The following is a 20,336-nucleotide window of genomic DNA, read 5'->3' on the forward strand; positions in this document are numbered from 1 at the left end:
CAAAAAAAGGAGATTTTGTAGAGTGATGGTCAACTTGGCACGTCTTTATTATCATTATTTTTTTGCTACACTTAAAGAAAAGCTGGTACAAAGGTATGTTTGTTTCTGAAGCGTGTTTCCTTTCCCAGATGTTCTTTTCTGCTGATTCCAAAATGCATTCTGAGCTCACCTCTCCAGTTTCCTCTCTGCGGGGCAGAACAATGAGGTCTCTGTAACCACACAGGGAACACGCCACCTTCCTTGCCAGTGGGCATGGGGGGAGGTGGGACGATCCCACCTTCCCCCACCTCGGTGGAAATGACCAGTCCGTGCCAGCCTGGTGAGAGGCCCTGGCTGACTGCCGGGGGCCTGGCTGTCTGCTTGCCTATGTGGGGGGGATTTGAGGGTTGGGACTTAGAGGCACTGCAGCGTGCACCTTTGTCCCCAGTCCTTGAGTTAACTGTGTGGCCTTGCGCTAAATTCTTGTGTCTGCATTGCGTTTGTGGACCCTGGGACTTGGTACTGTCTCTCTTACCAGGAGTTGATCTGGCCCCTTTCCTCTTCTTTTTGTCTTTCTTGTATCAAATACCAGTCCTGTGCCAAGGGCAGGTCTCCAGGACACAGTGCAGATGCAGAGTTGGCTGGAGAGCCAGGTAGAACCAGGTGGGCATCACCAGAGCCCAGGGGGCTTCAGGCCCTCCTCCGCTGCTTGGCCTCTCGCTTCGTTACTTGAGACACAGGGCGTGTGTGCTCCTTGGGGGACCTGTGAACCACACAGAGGCACGCGCGCGCACGCACACACACACACACACACACACACACACACACACACACACACACACACACACACACACGTGGGCGCACACACAGTACCCTTAGAAGTGCCTCCTTGGTTGATTCCCAAGGACAGCTAAGTGACCCTGAAAGCTTGCACTTAGGGCGGTTCTGATACTGGACTCCATTAAGAACGATCTCTATGGGATCACTTTATTTGAGGCCTGCATTTAACGAAAATCTTTATTTTTTGGTCAATACGTCCTGCCTTAGAGCGCCCGAGATAGAAATCTCTAGACTCGGTAGATAAAAATAGCTCACATTTATTGAAAACTTACAGTGTACCAGGCAGGCTCTGAGATGTTCATCGATTGACTCATTGAATCCTTCCGGCCTCTCTGGGGGCGGGGTGCCATCAGACCCCATCGCACAGATGAGCAAGCTGAGGCTAGGAGAGCCTGAGGAGCTCTCAGGGTCGTACAGGGACCGCAGTTGGCAGACTGAGACTCCAGTGCCTACCTCTTACTTGCTATTTGAATTGGCTGACGAGCCACAGTGCATTTAAGTAAGCGTGATGCTGGGCCCTCGGTCCAGACAAGGAAACAGGCCTGGAGGGGGCAGTGCCGCGAGAACCCCTCTCAGGGGTGGCCCGCCTCCTCTACAGACCTGGGGTGCCACCTGGGGCCTGTTTAGGTTGGGGCCTTGGGCCTTCGGCTGAAAGCCACTGACTTGCCTTCTGTCCGAATGGACGGACGGGCGAGTCATCCTCCAGGGCCCGAGTCAGTCCCCATCCCAAGACCTGTCTCTCCATCTTTGCCGTGGCCTTGGGCCGCTTCCGGGAGCCTGGCAGGCCGGGAGCCATGGAACCGAAATGGTATGTAATCAGAATGCTATATTTTGTCGAAAATAAGAATGTTAGGAATGGGCTGGTTTCTGGCAAGTCAAACTGGGACTCTGAAATACATATTTTTCCTGCTCTGCCCTGAACCTTCTAATTAGTGAGAACGCACATGGGCAGACATAAATCAAATGTCATATTCCCTAAAAACTTGTCCTAGGTATCACCGAGTGGGTAACATCCCACCGTCGCTGAATTAGGGCTTGCAGAGTGAGTGCAAGTGTGGGTGTGTGTGTTGGGGTGTTTGTGGGTGCAGGGGAGGGAGGGAGGGACAGAGGTGCCTGAGGTGAGCCCTCACCACCTGTTTCCTTCCCTCTCATGCCCCTGGGCCTCTGCTTCTGGCCCCCCAGCCCTATCAGCACCTGCACAGCCACTGCGGTGGAATATATATATTTGCCCAATTAAAACATAATTATGGGGGAAATGGCTTTCATGGAGAAGCACTTGCCCTTGCAGGAAAATCTCCACTGTGCAGTGTTCCGTAGACCCCGGCTTCCACCACCGATGGGCTACAGTAATGGACCCTGTCTGGGGAAAGGCCATCTGTCTCTGCTGACTGGCCCTGGCGTGGGACGTGTCCTCCCCTCACTGGTGTTTGGACTGGACTCTAGATAGTAGTTGTGAACCAGCTCTGGGTGGCCTGCGGGCCGGATGCGAGCCCTTGGCCTGGGGGTCCCGGTCAGTTGGGTCACCGGTTCTGTGCTGCGTTGGTCGTGGAGTGTGGACTGATGCCTTGGAGACTGTTGGGTCATCTGTACCCGGGTGGTCTGTTGTAAACGATTTCCTCGTAACCGAGGGAGGAAGCCTCTCCATCAAGGCTGGCAGCCACTGGCCACAGCCGGAGGGGCACCTCGTGGCGGCTGCATGTGTGGGGTGAGTGAGGCCCCCCTCCCCAGGGAGCCCCGGATCTCGGTGGCCATCAGCCTCCTTGTCCGTGAAAGGCGGGGGAGGCGGCTGGGGTGGTGGAAAGTGAGGGTGTGGAGCTGAGATCACCAACATCCTAGGACCCCAGGTTTTGCAAAACGTATCCCCTGGGCCAAGACTAGAAACTATCTGTGATCAGATGCATCTGGGGAATCCTGGGGCTTAGGAAGTGAACTAGGTTTCTCACTGCGGGACTTCTCAGAGCCTTTAGACTGGTAATCACGTGCCCCTGGGTCCCCCTCTGCCTAGGCAGCCTTGACAGGTTGGGGAGAGAGGGCGGTGACTGTCCTACGAGCCGGGTTGTGCCCAGGGTGACACACGACGTCGCCGGCGCTGCTCTTTACTGCCACCCTCGCTTTGGGGTGGCTTCTTCAACCTGTCACCTCTGGATGGTGGCCCTCTCACTCTCCGCTGACCGTGTGGGATGACCCAGCGTCCTGTTTGAGTCTTAAGGTCAGAGTAAGCTCCCAGCCGTTCTCATCAAGGGATTTGGTGAGATTTGTCGACATTTATGTTCCTGGAGGTACTTGTTGGTTGCTTTGGGGCTTTGTTCCCTCACACAGATTTAGTCTAGAGTCCATAGGGTTTTGGGGCAGGGGAGGTGGTGGAGGGAAAAGCCCAGTGCAGGATCGGGGCTCCACCCCCGCCCCTGCCAATTGCGTGGTGCGTGTGGCCTTGCTATGTGACCTTGGTGACCTTGGTGACCGCTGTGCTTTGGATACCTTATCTACTAAAAAAGGTAGATAAGCTAGCTCCTCCCTCAGCAGGGGGTCATGAGGGTAGTTGGGCAAAGGTAGAGGGTTGGGAGCACACAGCAGGCGTTTCTTCCTCTGCCCGGCCCCCTTGGGTCTGTGGTCCCCTGTGGGTGTTGGGCTGGGGGCTGGGCACTGGTGGTTACCACTTGCAAGGTGGGGGGCTCGATGACAATCTGATGTCATCCCTGGGGGTGACCCTGGGCTGGGGGTGACCCTTTGCTGGGTGGGAATTAAGGCCACACGGTCATTCCTGAAACGGGCCAGGTCAGCTGGGTCAGGGTCGGGACCCACAGAGTAGCCCTTGGGGGCGGTTGGCTGCCCTGACACCCAGGGGTCCCTCTGCAGGCACTGGACCTGGGTCAGGTTCTGGCCCTTTGTTTGTCCCCCAGGTCTTCCAGTACCTTCCAAGCCCAGGCTCTTCCCAGAACGGAGGTTCAGTCCTGTCCTCAGCATGGCCAGTGTGCCCTCCTGCCTGCCCTAGGGCCTGAGTGGCCCCGTGTCAGGGCCATAGCCCCCCATGCAGGGGACAACCCCCCAGCCCATCTCCCTGTTTCATGAAGACCGGGAGGCCCACGTCCTAAGTTTCTTTGTGCTCTAAGGTGGCTGAAACAAACTACCTCATTTTCTTTTTATCTTCTGCAGCTGATTTCTTCTTTCCTGCTCCACCCCCCCAAACCTGCCCCCCTGACCGTTTCCTGTTCGCCTGCTTCCCTGACCTTTGAAATGTGGTCCCTGCTTCCCTGACCTTTGAAATGTGGACCCTGCTCGGGAAGCTTGCCGGGGGCCTCAGGGTTAATTACCACCTTCCTATAGGCCGCGCGCATGCGTGCGTGTGTGCGTGCGTGTGTGTGTGTGTGTGTGTGTGTGTGTGTGTGTGTGTATGTGTATGTATTAGACTGGGATGGGGGCTGGGGAACCTCAGAAACGGGGGTGACCGAGCTGGAAGGGAGAGGGTGCTCTCCAAGCTGAGTGGGGGCCTGGGTCTGGCTGAGGGTCGGGGCGGTGGTGGGGAACGTGTGGACGGAGCTGGGGAGGCAGGTGGGGAGGCACTGGGAGCCTGGGCCTGGCTGAGGGTCGGGGCGGTGGCGGGGAACGTGTGGACGGAGGGGGGAGGCAGGTGGGGAGGCACTGGGAGCCGGGCAAGTGTGGGGTGAGTGCGGGGAGCAGGGCGTGACCACATGGCTGGGCTGGGACGGGGGTGGGGGGTGGCCTTTGTCCCGCACCCAGCCATGTGCACAGACCTTAGGAAAGCAGGTTGGTGAATATCCACAGCTCACCTGTCAGCCCGGGTCGAGCGTAGGACTTCCCAGTGTTCCGGAAGTTTCCTCGAGCTCCTTCCCAGCCATCACCCGTGTGCCCGGCCCCAGGAGCCGCATTCTAGTTGTGTCTGTTCCGAACGCCCCCACCCCTGTGGTCGTGATAAAAGCTCTTTATAACCCGAGCAGCCTTGGTTTGGGAAAAGGCAGGCTGTCCTTCAGAATGGCTTACAGTTGTCTGCCGACCGTGGCGACATCTGCTACAGATTTGAAGTGAAATCTGGCGTTTCTTCGTTATTTGTATGCGAATGGCAGCAACTCAATCAATCAATCGATCATCATCAAGACAGCGCCTGGAGACTTCCCGGGTGGCGCAGTGGTTAAGACTCCGCGGTCCCAGGGCAGGGGGCCCGGGTTCCATCCCTGGTCAGGGAACTAGATCCCACACGCATGCTGCAACTAAGAGCCCACATACCGCAACTAAAGAGCCCATGTGCTGCAACGAAGATCCCGCACGCGAAAGATCCCACGTGCCACGACTACGACCCGGTGCAGCTGAATGAGTGAATGAATGAATGAATAAATTAAAACAAAAAAGCACCTAGAATGGGAAGGGTGGACCACTGCCCCTTTGGCAGCCAGCCCTATTCTGCATGGGACCGTGTGGGTGACACCCCCATCCCTGCCCTTGGGAGTGGGGTGTGGCCTGCCTGGTGAGGGTACACACAACACCCTCAGGGAAGTGGGGTGGGCTGGGAGGGCTCACAGAGGACCCAGGCTTTCACCGGGGCCCGGCGTAGCCACCAGGGAGGGTTTGGTGGGAGTGGGAGCGGTGAAAGGCATGGGGGTGGAGAGGGTGGGGGGCCTGAGGCCTTGGTAGGGGGACGGAGAGAGGAATTTGGGGATATTCCCTGGCTCAGTGGGTTCTGAGATGGGTGGGTGGGTGGGTGGATGGATGGATGGATGGATGGATGGTGAGGAGTCTTTGGGTGGGTGGTTGGGTGGGGGCTGTGATAACTCAGCCAAGGTGGAAACTGGGGAGTAGAATCATTCCCGGGCATTCGGAGATGTTATCAAAGATTCATCACTCGGGCTCAGCCCTTTCAGGCCTACAAGTTTGAGTTTGCTGAGCTTTCCATAAAAGGCAGAACATCTGTTCAGTTAAAGGAAACCCAAGATTTTATTATTGTTGTAAATGTCAAGTCTCTCCTTTAGAACATTTAGACAACTGCAGGATGGTGTCACCAAAAAGAGCCTATCTCAGTTGGGTCGAAGCCCGAGATCAAACACGGGGTTCTGTGGCCGGAATTGTGGTCGCTGTAGCTGCACGAGGGCTCCCGTGGCCGCTGCCCCCGCTGTGAGAGCAGCACAGGTGGCGAGGGCCTCCCGGGAGCTGAGGGCAGGGACGGAAATGTGGGGCGGGGGGCCCTCGGCTTCGAGGAACTTCCCACGGAAAAGTGAGCTTGGATTTTTAGTATTACTTCTCCCTTAATTAGGAAAGTTCCATGAGACACTGAGGTGTGATTTTGCTGAGATGCTACTAATGGTACAGCAGTGACTATTTCCAGCCATTTTAAGATCTCTGACCCTCATTCTGGGCCAAGCCGCGTGTGGTTCTTTTATTGCACTTGGAGGGGAGGGACGGAGCTTTTCTGTTCTCGTAGCTGGGGAGGCTCGTTCGCTTGCACTTAGGGGGACTGCACAGGTTTCTCCTTGGTCCCATCGTTTTAGCCAGATCAGTGCTTTTCGCCCGTTTCCTCTTAGAGGGGAAATAGAGCTTTCCTGCCTGGGGAGTGGGGGAGGCTTTGTCCCCATCCCAACCCAAGTGTCTTTGAAGTTTCATGTTTTATCATAAGATTCATGGGAATTTGGCAATCTCTCTCTGTTACAGTCATGCTAGTTTCATTTTTTTTTTAATGCTTTGAATTTTATTTGAAGCACCTGGGGGTATATTGAAGAAATAATGTGCCAGATTGTATGCAAAAAAAAAAATAACAAAATTTTACGGGGACGCTAAAGAAGACCTAGATAAATGTTCATGGATAGGAAGACAATATCGTAGAAATGTCAGTTTTCCCCTCAGTGATCTATAGATTCAGCACGATTCCCAGCAGCGCTCTTCCCTTCCCTTCCCTTCCCGGTGCAGAAATGTTGGTGCCTGGCATTTGAGGATGTGAGGTCATGGTGGGGTGCCACGTAGAGGTGCCACTGATGACATGGGCTGGGGGAGGTTGGTGGGGGGGAGGCCAGCAGAGCCTATGGGAGTGGTTGGGAGTTGGTGATACTGAGCAGGTAAGTAAATATATTGACCATCACAAAAGCCACATTTCCACTTTGGAGAGCGTACTGACAAACGTAGAAAGAGGGGAGACTAGAAAGTACCCCGAGGAAAGGTTTAACATTGCAAGGACAGCCATGAAGTCATGGATTTTTACCACGTGTACACACACACACACAGAGAAATAGAGAAATATTATGGGTGTGTGTGTAGGAATGTACGTATATACATATACAGTGGGTTTTCGTTATTCACAGTAATTCTGGTGTAAAAAGCCACCGCAAACACTGAATGAGTGAATTCTGAACCACTGGTCGTGGGGGAGATACAGGCTTGGGTTCCCCCCCCCAGAGCTTCTGGTCACATTTTCATCTGCCGATCGACATGCAACCTTGTTAGACCTGTGTTTCTGTTTAAAGACACCTGATGTAATAGGTATTGCTGGTTCATTCACACTGGCCCATGACCAGTGATGCTGTAAGCTCATCTAACGCCCATTTCCTCTGTGCGTACACCACACTGCAGCTACCCCGCACACCAATAGCCCCTCAGCCCTGTGTCTGGGGCCGTTTTCAACAGTGAAATCACCCACAAGAAAGCACAGAAATGCCAACAATGTGGCACTAACGACTGGAGAGGGCGCTCGTTTACAGTGTGAGCTGAGGCAGGAGGGCAGAGCTCGCCTGTGCCACCTTGGCTGGGAGCTGGTGCATATCAGGTGACTCTGTTTTCCCGCCCCTCTGTGCATGTGCGTGTCCAGGAATGATCGGAAAGCTCCTGGGCATTGATGGGGTTATAAATAAATCTGAGCCAGTGGGCGACCCTTCAGGCTGGCATCTGTGAATCAGGAGGAGGGACTGTGTGTGTGTTTCCCAGCTCCGTCTGCCGAGAAGGCCCAGAAGCAGCGAGCACACCCAGCACCCAGGTCTTGGCTTCTAAGGATCACTCTCCACTCACAGGAACCAGAGCTCCTCGACGAAGGGCCGACTCTCCGGCGGGGGCAGGGAGACATACACGTGAGCCTGGAGCGTGTCAGTGTCCCAGAAAGAAAGTAAAGAAATCCTCAAGCGATGGTGGGGACGTGTCAAGGGGACCCAAGAGCCAACGTAAAAGGGACTCTCACTGTCCAAACGTAGGAAACATTTGAACATCAGAGTAAATGGGAAGATTAGATCTTAACCCATTTCATGAAGTAGGTATAGATGAGTCTACACTGGCTTCAGTTAATGAATAAATAGCACATAGTAGACATGCTTTAATGACCAGCCAACATGTAAAATAACAAATCCTGAATGAAGGCTGTAGCTGTAGTTCTGAGTCATTCTTTTTAGTAGCTTATAATATTCTACAGTATTACTAGACCATCAGTTTTTATTCATGTGATTATTTTGAATAGTGTTAAAATACACATAACTTAAAATTTACCCTCTTAGCCATTTTAAAGTGTCCAGTTCGGTAGCATGAAGTACATTCATGTGTTGTACAACCATCACCCCCATCCACCTCCCACCATAACTGAATAAACTAGTAAACCCAGGCTTTCACCACCACAGACAACAGTGTCATGAACATCATTGTCTCTCTGTCCTGCCAGCTAAGCTCTGACATTTTTGCTTTTTTCTTATTGTAAACACTTTAAAAGCAATGCCATGAAAAATCCCAACGCGGATTTTATGGAACTTGGGGAGCTGGTTGTAAAATGTGTAAAGGGATGTAGTGGACCCGGGGCAGCCAGGACTTTCTGAAGGACACGAATTAGGAGGGACTGTCTCTTCCGGCAGTCGGGGCTGGTTGGAAAGCCTCCTGCCCAGCACGTGGTGTGGTGCAGGGCTGGGCAAGTAGAGAACAGAGGGCACGTGGAAGCAGACGCAGGCACAGCTGGAGGAGGAGCTCCTGCCCCTGGGGATGCAGGTATGAGCAAGTGGGAAGGAGGGGTGGCGAGTGCCCAGTTTGAGAAGCCCAAGCTAGAAGCCACCCAGAGCCGTTAGGCGTCAGGAAAGTAATTGTGGGTAGAGCTCATTGCCTTGAGCACATAGCTGCATCTCGGGGTCGGACCTCCGCATGCTAGGCATTCGCTAAGTCTTGTTCATGTCTGCCTCCTCCAGGGAGGCCGCCCAGCTTCACCAGACAGCTTGTTCTCCTCCAGGCACCTCCCTGTCCATGTCACTCACCTGCCTTCTCTTTCTGCTTAGGTGGTTAACTGCATGTGCGCACGTGTGTATAATGTGTGTCCTGCCCAACTGCGCTGTAGGCTCCCTGAGTGTACCCCGCGTTGTCTTCCATTTCTTGGCCTTCCCCGTGGTGCTGGTGTGGGACGAAGGACCATTCCTGACCCGTAAATCCATAGTTTGCCTCCAGCCTCCAGCCTGCTCCAGTGAGCAATGTAACGCTTGGTGAATATCAATAAGGCATGTACTAAAAACGTTGCTTATTTTGGTGTAGTAGCAGAGGATTGGGTTACAGTGAGTTGGGTTGTGTTTAGTGTAACCATGTGAACAGTGTAAAATACAGGCTATTGGAATGGAAGCCCAGACATCTGCTATGAATTCTATATATAAATACTGGCTATGCTTACATGGGTTAAAATGGGATTGTTGGCATTGGATCTTCAGACTCCTGATTCCACTGTGGTAGGGACTGCACGTTAATCACGGGTCCTGGTACCCGGGCCAGGAGGGGAAAGAGTGGCCTTTTTCTGACACTGACGGGCCGAGGATGCTGGGAACGGCAGACCTACCCTAGAAATAGGTGGGAGTGGTCTACTCCCCGTCCCCTGGCAGGGAAACACGGAGAACCCGCAGAACTCTGTGGGTGTTCTGAGGGCCAGGCCAAGAAGGGGCTGCGTGAATCCAGGGTCACAGAAAGGGTCATCCATGCCTGAGTTAGCCGATTGGGAAGCCAGGATGAAGGAAGAAGGTCACGGGGGGAATTCAGTGGGCTTGGGGTGCAATGGTGCCTTTAGAAATTATCTATTGAGGTGAAATTTATGCAATGTAAAATTAACCATTTTAAAGTGAATAATCCATTGGCCTTTAGTGCATTCACAATGTTGGGTAGCCGCCACGATCTAGTTCCAGAACATTCCATTGCCCCCATAGGAAACCCTGTCCCCATTAAGCGGTTTTGCCTCATTCCCGCCCCCCCCCCCCCCACCAGCCCCTGGCCACTACTAATCTGTGTGTCTGTCTTTGTGGATTTGCCTACTTGGGACATTTCGTGTGACTGGAATCCTATGCTGTGTGGCCTTTTGTGTCTGTCTTCTTCTGGAGCATCATGTTTTCAAGGCTCATCCACGTTGTAGCCTGTGTCAGTCCTTCACTGCTTTTTATGGCTGAACGATATTTCATTGTATGGATAGAGCACATTTTGTTTATCCATTTGTCCGTGGATGGACATTTGGGCTACCTCTGCCTTTGGGCGATTGTGAATCGTGCTGCTGTGACCATGCATGTACAAGTATTTATTTGAGTCCTCTTAGTTCTCTTGGGTACACACCTGGGAGTGGAATTGCTGGGTCACGTGGTAGCTCGATGGGTAACTTTTTAAAATTAATGAATTATTTTTGGCTGCATTGGGTCTTTGTTGCTGTGCGCGGGCTTTTTTCTAGTTGCGGTGAGCAGGGCCTACTTTTCGTTGCCGTGCGTGGGCTTCTCATTGCAGTGGCTTCTCCCGTTGCGGAGCGCGGGCTCCAGGCGCGCGGGCTTAGTAGTTGTGGCTCGCGGGCTCAGTAGTTGTGGCTCGCGGGCTCTAGAGCGCAGGCTCAGTAGTTGTGGTGCACGGGTTTAGTTGCTCCGCGGCATGTGGGATCTTCCCAGACCAGGGATTGAACCCGCGTTCTCTGCATTGGCAGGCGGATTCTTAACCACTGCGCCACCAGGGAAGCCCCTCGACAGGTAACTTTTTGAGGACCTGCTGGGTGCTATGCACTGCAGCCCCACAGCAGCCAGCGGTGCCTTTTAAGTAATTACCATTTCCTGCTGGATGGATGAGGAAACAGGCTCAGAGCAGAGATAAAAAGTCTGGCCCCAAATCTCGCAGCTGGAGGCCAGGCTGGGGTTTGAACGAGAGTCTGAGCTGATGTGCTTTCCTTTGTAGCAGGACCGGCCCGGGACTGGATGAAAGAAACATTTAATGAGCTACACGTACCAGCGCTGCCCCGGCTGGTGTTTACTGAGTGCCTAAAATGTGCTGCTACCGGGCTGAGGCTTTGTATGAATTGTTCTGTTGAAGCCTCACTGTCTCTGAGGTGGGGTTGCGGTGAGGACCCCCATCTCACAGGACGCTGAGCTCAGGGAGGCCCAGATCTGAGCCGTGCCCCTGAGCTGGCTTCAGGCTGCTCACTCGGGGGGCCGACCCGGTCTGTGTACCCTTGCGATACGTGGTCCTGAAAAAAAAAAGAAACTTGCACAGAGAATGTCATAGGAACATAAATGGAACCTGGGGTTAAAACACTTAAAGATATTTATCCAGAGACTCAACAAAGTCATCTTTCATTATGCAGTCCTTTTTTCAATCTTTGTCCCCACCTAGCACCTTCTCATACCTGCAATTCTAGTACAAATCGGGGTTTATAGTTACGTTGTGTGTGTGTGTTGACTTAACATTTCTTACACATTTTCTGGTGTCACTGCAGTCATTTTCTTACTACTTTAATGGGCACAACTTTCTACTGAGAGAACAGCCTAGGCACCCCGATGTTGGAGATTTTTTATTTGTTTATTTTTCTTATTATAAGGAAGGCTGCAGCAAATATTGTGTCTAGGACCTTTTCCTTCCTTCAGGTGTTCCTTGGGATAAGGTCCTGTGAGGCCGATCCCTAGGGAGAGGGTTTAAATGTTTTATGGTCCTTAATACCAGATACCGTGGTATTTCCTAGAAGGGCTGTTCCTGCATCTGTGGCGGCCAGGTGACCCCGCGTGAGTCCTGGGGTGCAGTGGTGGCTGGGCTGCCGGCCCAGCTCTCAGCCTCTCTGCCCTGCACTCCTCTCCCTCCTCACACTGCTTGTTTCTTCTCCTCACTGCCCCAAAAGCTTGGGCCACTGGTCAAGAGATCATCCCTGGAGTGACCTGGGGCAGGTCAAAGCACCCTTCCAAGAGCTGCAGTCTCCTCACCTGGGAGATATGCACCTGAGCCCCCTGACCTACAGGGTCTTGGGCCCGTGGGCATGTCACCTTGGGAAGGAGCACACAGGACCAGTGTCTGCCACCTCCTGCATGCTTCGCCCCAGGACCTTTGCACTGGTCATCCCCTCTGCCTGGATGCCCTCCCTCCGGCCCTCTCTCGCCCCCTTCAAGTCTTTGCCCAGGTGTCGCTTTCTCAGGGAGGCCACCCTGACCATCTTATGTGAAACGGCAGACCCCACTCCCAAATCCTTTACCCTGCTCTGTTTTGCAAACCACAGCATTGATGTTGCGAGGCATAACTGACATCGCCTTACCCATCATGTGGGTCGCTTGTTGTCTTTTCCCCCCACGTAATACAGGACACGAGGGTGGGTTCTTGGTTCGGTTGCGTGTCCCAGCCAGGCTGGCATGTGCTACACGACACCCTGCTGCCTGCCCACTGGCCGGCTCTGTCGTGGACTCATCCCAGTGCATCACTCCTCAGGACAGCCTGTCCCGACGCCAGCCCCTCACCTGGCTACTCTAATCCTGCCCGCCTCCCCCGCCTCTCTCCTCCCGTGGGGCAGGAGGGGCCCCAGGAGGCCACATCCCCCAGATGAGCCAGGGTACCCGTGGCCCTTGGTAGGCTTGGGGCCGCATCAGCCGGGGCTCCCCAAGCCCTAGGAGGGGCAGTGGGCGGGTAGGTGCCAGCTGGTGGGGGCAGCCCCCCACAAGAGGCCCCCATCGCCATGAGTCCCCAGGGTGACGGGAGAGTGAAGTGGGTGCCTCTTCAAACTTAGGAGATGAGTGTGTGGTGGTTTCTAAATGTCTTCGAAGCAGGAGTGGCTTCTCCTGGAGAGAGCCTGCCCGCCCTGGCCCTCCTAGGAGTCTCAGTTTGGGAAAAGCGCAGGAAATTGAAATCCACCCCCCATCACCTGTGGCCTTTGAAGGGTGCACCTGAACTGCCCAGAGTGTAAACTGTGGGGAAAATGTGGTCTTTCCAGTTCGGGGAGAAAGAACGGAGCAGAATTAGGATTTTTTGTGCCGGGGGCAGCTTCCAGGGCTCCCTGCCTCCGGATTCTCCCCCAGCCCAGGCTCCCTGGTCTCCTCTGGGACTTTGGCTGCCGGGAAGGGTTAACTTACTGGGTGTCTGGCCAACAGCTGGGACTGGCGACTCGCCCCGTGGGTACCTCCCTCCAAAGCGCTTCCCCTGGGGGCTGGAACGCCTCTGATTGGAGACTCCTGTCTGCGGGGCCGTCCACCTCTTGACGCTGATGCCGGGTGAGTTTCGTCCCTCACCTGTGGCCACCAACTCCCACTGGAATACCTGTGGCAGCGGGGAGCTTGCCTTCTCCTGAGATGGTCCCTTGCACTGTCGCCCAGAGGTGCTAGTTTAGAGAAGAGAGAGAAGTCAGCGTCCTCCCTGCTGGCCTTCGCAAGGGGTTCTCAGGCGGGAGCTGGGTCCACCCTGGTGGAGGAACGTCACGGGGCCTTGGTCTGTGCACCTGTGTGTGTCTGTTTCTGGGGAGAGGGTCAGCTTATCAGAGGGCTCTGTGACCCCCGAGGTTAGGAACCACCCGGGCCAGTCCTGCCTTCGCCGGATGAGAGGGGAGGAATCTCAGGAGGCCAGGCACGGTGAACCTCGCAGGCGGGGTGGGATTACTGGTCGTCTGCGCTCCAGTGGCCGGCGGGGCCCTGGTGACGATGAATGGGCAGGTGCTCTGGGGGCACCCGTCGCCCTGCGTGTGCTGTGGGGTGTCTGTTTGCAGCAGCTTTGCTGCCTCAGTCCACGGGCCTCCAGATCCCACACGACTCTTCCTGCGAAGGCCCTCTACCTCTGGTCTGTACGATTCTTCCTCCTCTGAAGGTCTGGACCCTCCCTGATCCTGGGTATCATCCCCTTGCCCACTGTCCTCCGACGGGCCGGCCTCTGACCCTTGGATGGCACCCGACTGCCGGCAGTGCCTCCCGTGGTGTGTGTCACTGCCACTCTGCTCTCTGGAACCTCTGGCTGGCAGTGGGGACCCAGACCCTTCTGGGCACCCCACCCTTTCCGATCTCACCTCTCACAGGGCAGAGGTGACTCACTGTCTTGAAGTTAGGGTGCTAGGGGCTGGGTGGGGAGGATGAAATGTATTTATAGAGCAGCTGCTGTGTGCTGGCCCTGGGCAGGGCAGGGCATTCTTAGACGGGCAGACAAGCCGTCCTGGAGTGCAGGGTCCACTGGGACCCTCAGCATATTGTAGCAGCTGGGAAAACAGGGAAACTTCCATTTTTAATTAAAAAAAACCTTTTTACTGAAGTGCATATATGCAGAAAAGTGATGCCTTTTTACAAACTAAATACACCTGTGCAACCAGCACACGATGCATGTTCCAGAGTGTGGCACCTCTGGTGTGCTGTTGAACTTTGTTCCTCTCGAAGCCTCATCTTACCCTTCTGTAAAATGGGTGAACTGTCACCCACGGCCCAGGCCTGCGTGCCGAGAGCCCAGGGGGCTCAGAGAGGAGCCTGCCCAGCCCTGTGTGCTGTGTGTGACCTGCAGAGAGCCATCAGCCTGTGCGGATGCGCACTCTTTATTATCTGTGTGTACGTAGGGGTGAGATTAGGGACAGGTGTTCTTTGGTGGCCATCTCCTCCTTGCAAGGCGTTCAGGATGCCCAGCTCGGATGTAGTTGTTACATCCCGGTGTTCGATTTTTGCCGTGTCCCTTCTGCCACAAAGAACTGTAGACGTGACATCATGATGGTGATGGTGGGAGTGGTGGAGCCCCGGAGACCGTCCTGACCTCGAACCCTCCGCGTGTCCCCCTGCCCTGCAGAGGAGGGGCCTGGGTGGGACACACGGTTTCATGATTTCAGTAACTGCAGTGCTGTCTGCTGCGTTGAAAGAGCGTCTGAATGGGTGGCTGGACCCGCCCAGGTGCCTTCCCGGCAGTGGCTGGGGATGGAAGGAAGGAGCCGGGAGCCTCGGGCGCGGGCCGGGCAGGGTCCGGGCACCTAGCCCCCCGTCCTGGGCTGTGCGGCCCGCGGCTCAGCCTGCGGTCCTCACGGTTTGCTTCTGCCCCCACAGCCTCGCCGCTCCTCCTGTTTGCCAACCGCCGGGACGTACGGCTGGTGGACGCCGGCGGAGTCAAGTTGGAGTCCACCATTGTGGTCAGCGGCCTGGAGGATGCGGCCGCGGTGGACTTCCAGTTCTCCAAGGGAGCCGTGTACTGGACGGATGTGAGCGAGGAGGCCGTCAAGCAGACCTACCTGAACCGGAGCGGGGCTGCCGTGCGGAACGTGGTCATCTCCGGCCTGGTGTCGCCCGACGGCCTGGCCTGCGACTGGGTCGGCAAGAAGCTGTACTGGACGGACTCGGAGACCAATCGCATCGAGGTGGCCAATCTCAATGGGACGTCCCGGAAGGTCCTCTTCTGGCAGGACCTGGACCAGCCGCGGGCCATCGCCTTGGACCCCGCTCACGGGTAAACCCAGTACCTCTCCTCTCCCTGCTGCGGGTGGGTGGGGTCGTGCTTTCCCTCTGGAACTTACTTGAGCCCACGTACCTTCTTTAGAGAAAACGCGGCAGTCTTAAAATGAGTTCACTTTCAGAATTTGTTGTTGTTGCGAACGATTTCCCCTTGAAACCCTGTAGTGTGGTTTTTTTTTAAAACTCGCTGCCTCTGAGGCAACTGATGTGCTTGGCCGTGGATTCGAATCATTAAACGTCTCAGATGTGTGTGTGACGGTGTCCGAGGAGGTGCGAGCGTTCTGACAGGTAGAACTCACACCTTTCGCTTCCTTTATGACTGCGTCAGCTGAAAACGGGTGGAAAAGTGAAACGCCTTGTCCAGAAGTGGAACTTGCTGCGGATGGTTTCTCTGGTGTCTTCTGGAAGCCCTCTGCTTCCCCCTGCCTCCCAGTCTGGCTGAGCTCACGTGACCTACGAAGGCTCAGGGCCCAGCCATGAGTTCCAGGTGGGGTTTTGTGAGTGGCGGTAAAGCTAAGAACATGTGCAGAGTTGAAGGCCGGGATGGAGAGACTGTGGGGAGATGACCGAGCTGCACGGCCAGGCCAGGCTCATTGCAGACTTTCGTGAGCGGTAGCTGTTCGTTCACTCGTCCCTCGGCCCTCTATTCCCTCTTCCTGCCAGCTGGGAAGGACACACTCTTAGCCAGGCTGCATCAAGCCAGGCGCCTGCCTCCTGGCCGTGCTCGACCCACTGCTGTGTCTGCCCACTTCTCTGCTGTTCATGTGTCAGAAACGGCTGTCGCGCATCTGGAACAGAAACACCATAGGACTCTGGGTTCTGGTCCTGATGCCCCTGACTTGCTGTTGCCCCTGGCAGTGCCCTTCCTTGCCCTGGAGGGGTGGTGACACTGGCCGCTCTGCCTGCAGCCCAGCATGGAGGGGCCTCTCAGCCCGCCCTGGGGTGGGTGGAATGAGGTTTGGGAGGCGGAGGCCTGTCTTGCCAGTGCTGGTGTGTGGGTAGCTCGGGGAGCACCCTGGGTGAGGGGGTGCTTTGGTGGCCAAGTAAACCTCCTTACGGGGGGCTTCTCAGCGTGTTCACTGAGAAAGTGCACTAGACTGGCTTTTGATGTTGGAATAGCTGGTGCCTTCTGGAGCTGCTGGTTTAAAAGCTGAGTGTTTGTGTGTGTGTGAGCTCCATTGGGAGGTGCTTGATACTTGGTTGGGAAGTGCTCAGTTGGGAGGTGCTTGGTGCTTGATGCTCAGTTGGGAAGTGCTCAGTTGGGAGGTGCTTGGTGCTTGGTTGGGAGGTGCTCAGTTGGGAGTGCTTGGCGCTTGATGCTCGGTTGGGAGGTGCTTGATGCTCGGGTGGGAAGTGCTCAGTTGGGAGGTGCTTGGTACTTAGTTGGGAAGTGCTCAGTTGGGAGGTGCTTGGTGCTTGATGCTCGGTTGGGAAGTGCTCAGTTGGGAGGTGCTTGGTATTTGGTTGGGAAGTGCTCAGTTGGGAGATGCTTAGTACTTGGGAAGTGCTCAGTTGGGAGGTGTTTGATGCTTGGTTGGGAAGTGGTCAGTGAGGAGGTGCTTGGTACTTGGTTGGGAAGTGCTCAGTTGGGAGGTGGTTGGTACTTGGTTGGGAGGTGCTCAGTTGGGAGGTGCTTGGTGCTTGGTTGGGAGGTGCTCAGTGGGGAGGTGTTTGATGCTTGGTTGGGAGGTGCTCAGTTGGGAGTGCTTGGTGCTTGATGCTCGGTTGGGAGGTGCTTGATGCTCGGTTGGGAAGTGCTCAGTTGAGAGGTGCTTGGTACTTAGTTGGGAAGTGCTCAGTTGGGAGGTGCTTGGTACTTAGTTGGGAAGTGCTCAGTTGGGAGGTGTTTGATGCTTGGTTGGGAAGTGCTCATTGAGGAGGTGCTTGGTACTTTGTTGGGAAGTGCTCAGTTGGGAGGTGGTTGGTACTTGGTTGGGAAGTGCTCAGTTGGGAGATGCTTAGTACTTAGTTGGGAAGTGCTCAGTTGGGAGGTGTTTGATGCTTGGTTGGGAAGTGCTCAGTGAGGAGGTGCTTGGTACTTGGTTGGGAAGTGCTCAGTTGGGAGGTGCTTGGTGCTTGGTTGGGAGGTGCTCAGTTGGGAGTGCTTGGTGCTTGATGCTTGGTTGGGAAGTGCTCAGTTGGGAGGTGCTTGGTATTTGGTTGGGAAGTGCTCAGTTGGGAGATGCTTAGTACTTAGTTGGGGAGTGCTCAGTTGGGAGGTGTTTGATGCTTGGTTGGGAAGTGCTCAGTGAGGAGGTGCTTGGTACTTGGTTGGGAAGTGCTCAGTTGGGAGGTGGTTGGTACTTGGTTGGGAGGTGCTCAGTGGGGAGGTGTTTGATGCTTGGTTGGGAAGTGCTCAGTGAGGAGGTGCTTGGTACTTCGTTGGGAAGTGCTCAGTTGGGAGGTGGTTGGTACTTGGTTGGGAGGTGCTCAGTGGGGAGGTGCTTGATGCTTGGTTGGGAGCAGTCGTCTTCATGCTCACACCCAGGCTGGCTTTGCCTGTAGCATCCCTAGGAGTTGGTCCGTCTCTGGCTCTGTCTTTTTTTATTAAATGTTTGAAATCTTTTCTGATCTTGCCTCTGAGTTCTTCCCCCGGATCCTGCTGGGATCACACCCCGGCCCCTGAGGCGGAGTTGACTTTGGTGTTGATGCCCTGGGCAGGATATCTGAGGCCCCAGCCTCTCCCCCACATCTCCCGCCGCCCCAGTGATGTGTCCGATGCGTGGTGGAGCGAAGTGGTGGTGCTAAGTGTCCCACTCACCAGATCGAATGACGGTGAGAACGCTGGACTCTGGTCCCAGCTTCGTCTGTGGTGTGGTCGAGGTTAGCAGTGTCCGCTCCGTCCCCTTAGACACCGTTGCCCAGGAGGCGAGGACTCCAGGCCAGTGCATAGGGACCGTGGGCAGCACCCCACTCTGCCAAATACTGGCCTGGCGGTGGTCCTTGCCATGAGTTTGAGCTGAGTCCTGGGGGCAGGACTGCTGTCCTGAGAGCGGGGATAGTGGGCTTCATTCTCCGTCCTGGCCACAGACTCGCGTCTGCAGGGGGCAGCGCTGCCTCCTCCCGGCCCTGTTGGAACCTCCGTGGTCTCCGTGTGTCCTCTTGTGATGCAGCCTTTCTGCCTCACAGCTAGGGTCCCTCCTCAGATGAGGGGATACTGCCCCGGATGCGTCATCAGGAAGGAAGGTTCTCAGTCCGAACGTCCATGTCAGGGTGCACGTGACCAAGAGCCCCGTAGCCAGGAGGGCCCGCAGAGCCCAGGGCCTGGACTTGGTCAGGTTCAGCAGCACAGGTGGCAAAGGGCAGGTGTCCCGGCGAGGCTGGGGAGGCACCTCCCCTCCCAGCACCAGGTGCCCAGGTGGGCGGCAGAGCGGGCTCCAGGGAGGCCTCTCTGGCCCTGAGGACCCGGGGCCGGGAAGACATCGGCCCAGCGCTGGGGGGGTGGCCCAGGCCTGACCCAGGCCACGAGGGGCTGCAGTGGCTCCTGGGTCTCGAGTTAAAGCCGGGCTGAAACCCAACCCCCTCTTTAAAATGCGAAATGGCCCTTCCCTGAAATAACACAACCACAACCGCAGCCAGCCTCTGCCTTCTGGGCCGAGACCAGGCTGCAGGGCTTTGCTTCAGGAGGTGATTTTCCTCCGTGGAGCTTGGCTGGGCCTGTGGCGGCGTTGAAGGCTCTGCACGAGCACATCCACGCCAGCTGGGCTCTGGGAACGGGGTGGCTCGCAAATTCCCCATTTAAGGAAACCAGCCGGGCCTCTGTTATGAAACCCGGGGGAAAGAATTTGAATTATGCTCCTCGCGGAGGTCCTGAGCCTGCACATTTTCCGGCCTTTCCCGTTGGCCACCGAGGAGCATTCAGGGAGCATGTGAGTGGATGGCTCTGAGATTGATTCTCCTGATACCTTCTGGGCAGCCGGCGGGAGGGCTGGGCTCCTTCCAGGCTGCTGGGGGTGGGAAAAGCACAGGGAGAGAAAGGTGCCTGCACCAGGCCGGCGGGAGCCTTTGCTGAGCTGGCCGACGGCACCTGCCTGCGAGCCTCGGGTGCCCGGAGAAGTTCACCACCATCCCATGCTGGGGGGGGGGGTCAGACAGCGGCCAGGCTCTGACCTCAACCGGAGAACCGTGTTGTGCTCCCAGAGCTTGTGACCTGGGGCAGCGCAGCCTTCCGGAGCCTCGGTTTTCTCACCTGTCCAATGGGAATAGTCCCTGCGTCACTTCTTCAGTGGAGAGCAGAGTGGAAAGCTTGTTGGAGAGGTGTTCCGAGTTCTCTGTCCCCATGGGGGCTGGAGAGCAGGGGAGCTTGGTGACAATGGCGGGGTGTGGTTGGCCCCTCGCCGCACGTGAAGCCCCCAGGAGCTCATTCTCATCATCTGTCATAACCCGTCTAGCAGGTGGCAACAGTGCCAGCTCCGAAATGACACCCCTCTGGGAAGGCCGCATGGCCCCATGAATGGGGGTGGCCCTCGGAGCTCCCATCTCGGGGGAGTGGCAGCTTGTGTGCGTGTCATTTGCTCTCTCCTGCTGGACAGAGACCCCCACCAAAGGGCAAGGCTGGGCCTGTTCTCCCCACGTCCCTGATGACTTTGCTGGTCCCTGGTGGACGGCAGCTCAGGCTTTGCTGAAAGGGCTGAGGTTTTACCTCTGAAGATGTGGAGGCTGAGAGCGGGAGTGGGGAGGGAGTGCGGGGAGGGGACTTGATCGGTAATAGAAGCAGCTCGAAGGGAAACACGCCTACGGGCCCAAGGAACTAGGGCATCTGAGAAGTGACCTTTTCTCACTCCCACTATGTCCCACGGCCCCGCCTCTCCCCGTCTGGGCTTGTGCTCTCTTTCCCGGCAGGCCCTCCCACGATGGCACAGGGGGCTCCCAGGAGTCCCCTGCCCTCCCCTTCCA

General features: G+C 55.9%; 1 protein-coding gene across 2 annotated transcripts in view; it reads left to right on the plus strand.

Moving 5' to 3' along the window:
* Positions 1–20,336, plus strand: part of LRP5 (LDL receptor related protein 5) — a 111,552-nt gene that overhangs the window by 13,989 nt on the left and 77,227 nt on the right. For both annotated transcript variants that reach the window (XM_036861581.1, XM_036861582.1), the window contains exon 2: positions 15,039–15,435. In XM_036861581.1, coding sequence (XP_036717476.1) covers positions 15,039–15,435 — 397 coding nt within the window. The remainder of the gene's footprint in view (positions 1–15,038; positions 15,436–20,336) is intronic.

This window comes from Balaenoptera musculus, chromosome 8 (assembly GCF_009873245.2).
Source record: "Balaenoptera musculus isolate JJ_BM4_2016_0621 chromosome 8, mBalMus1.pri.v3, whole genome shotgun sequence".
Classification (NCBI taxonomy): domain Eukaryota; kingdom Metazoa; phylum Chordata; class Mammalia; order Artiodactyla; family Balaenopteridae; genus Balaenoptera; species Balaenoptera musculus.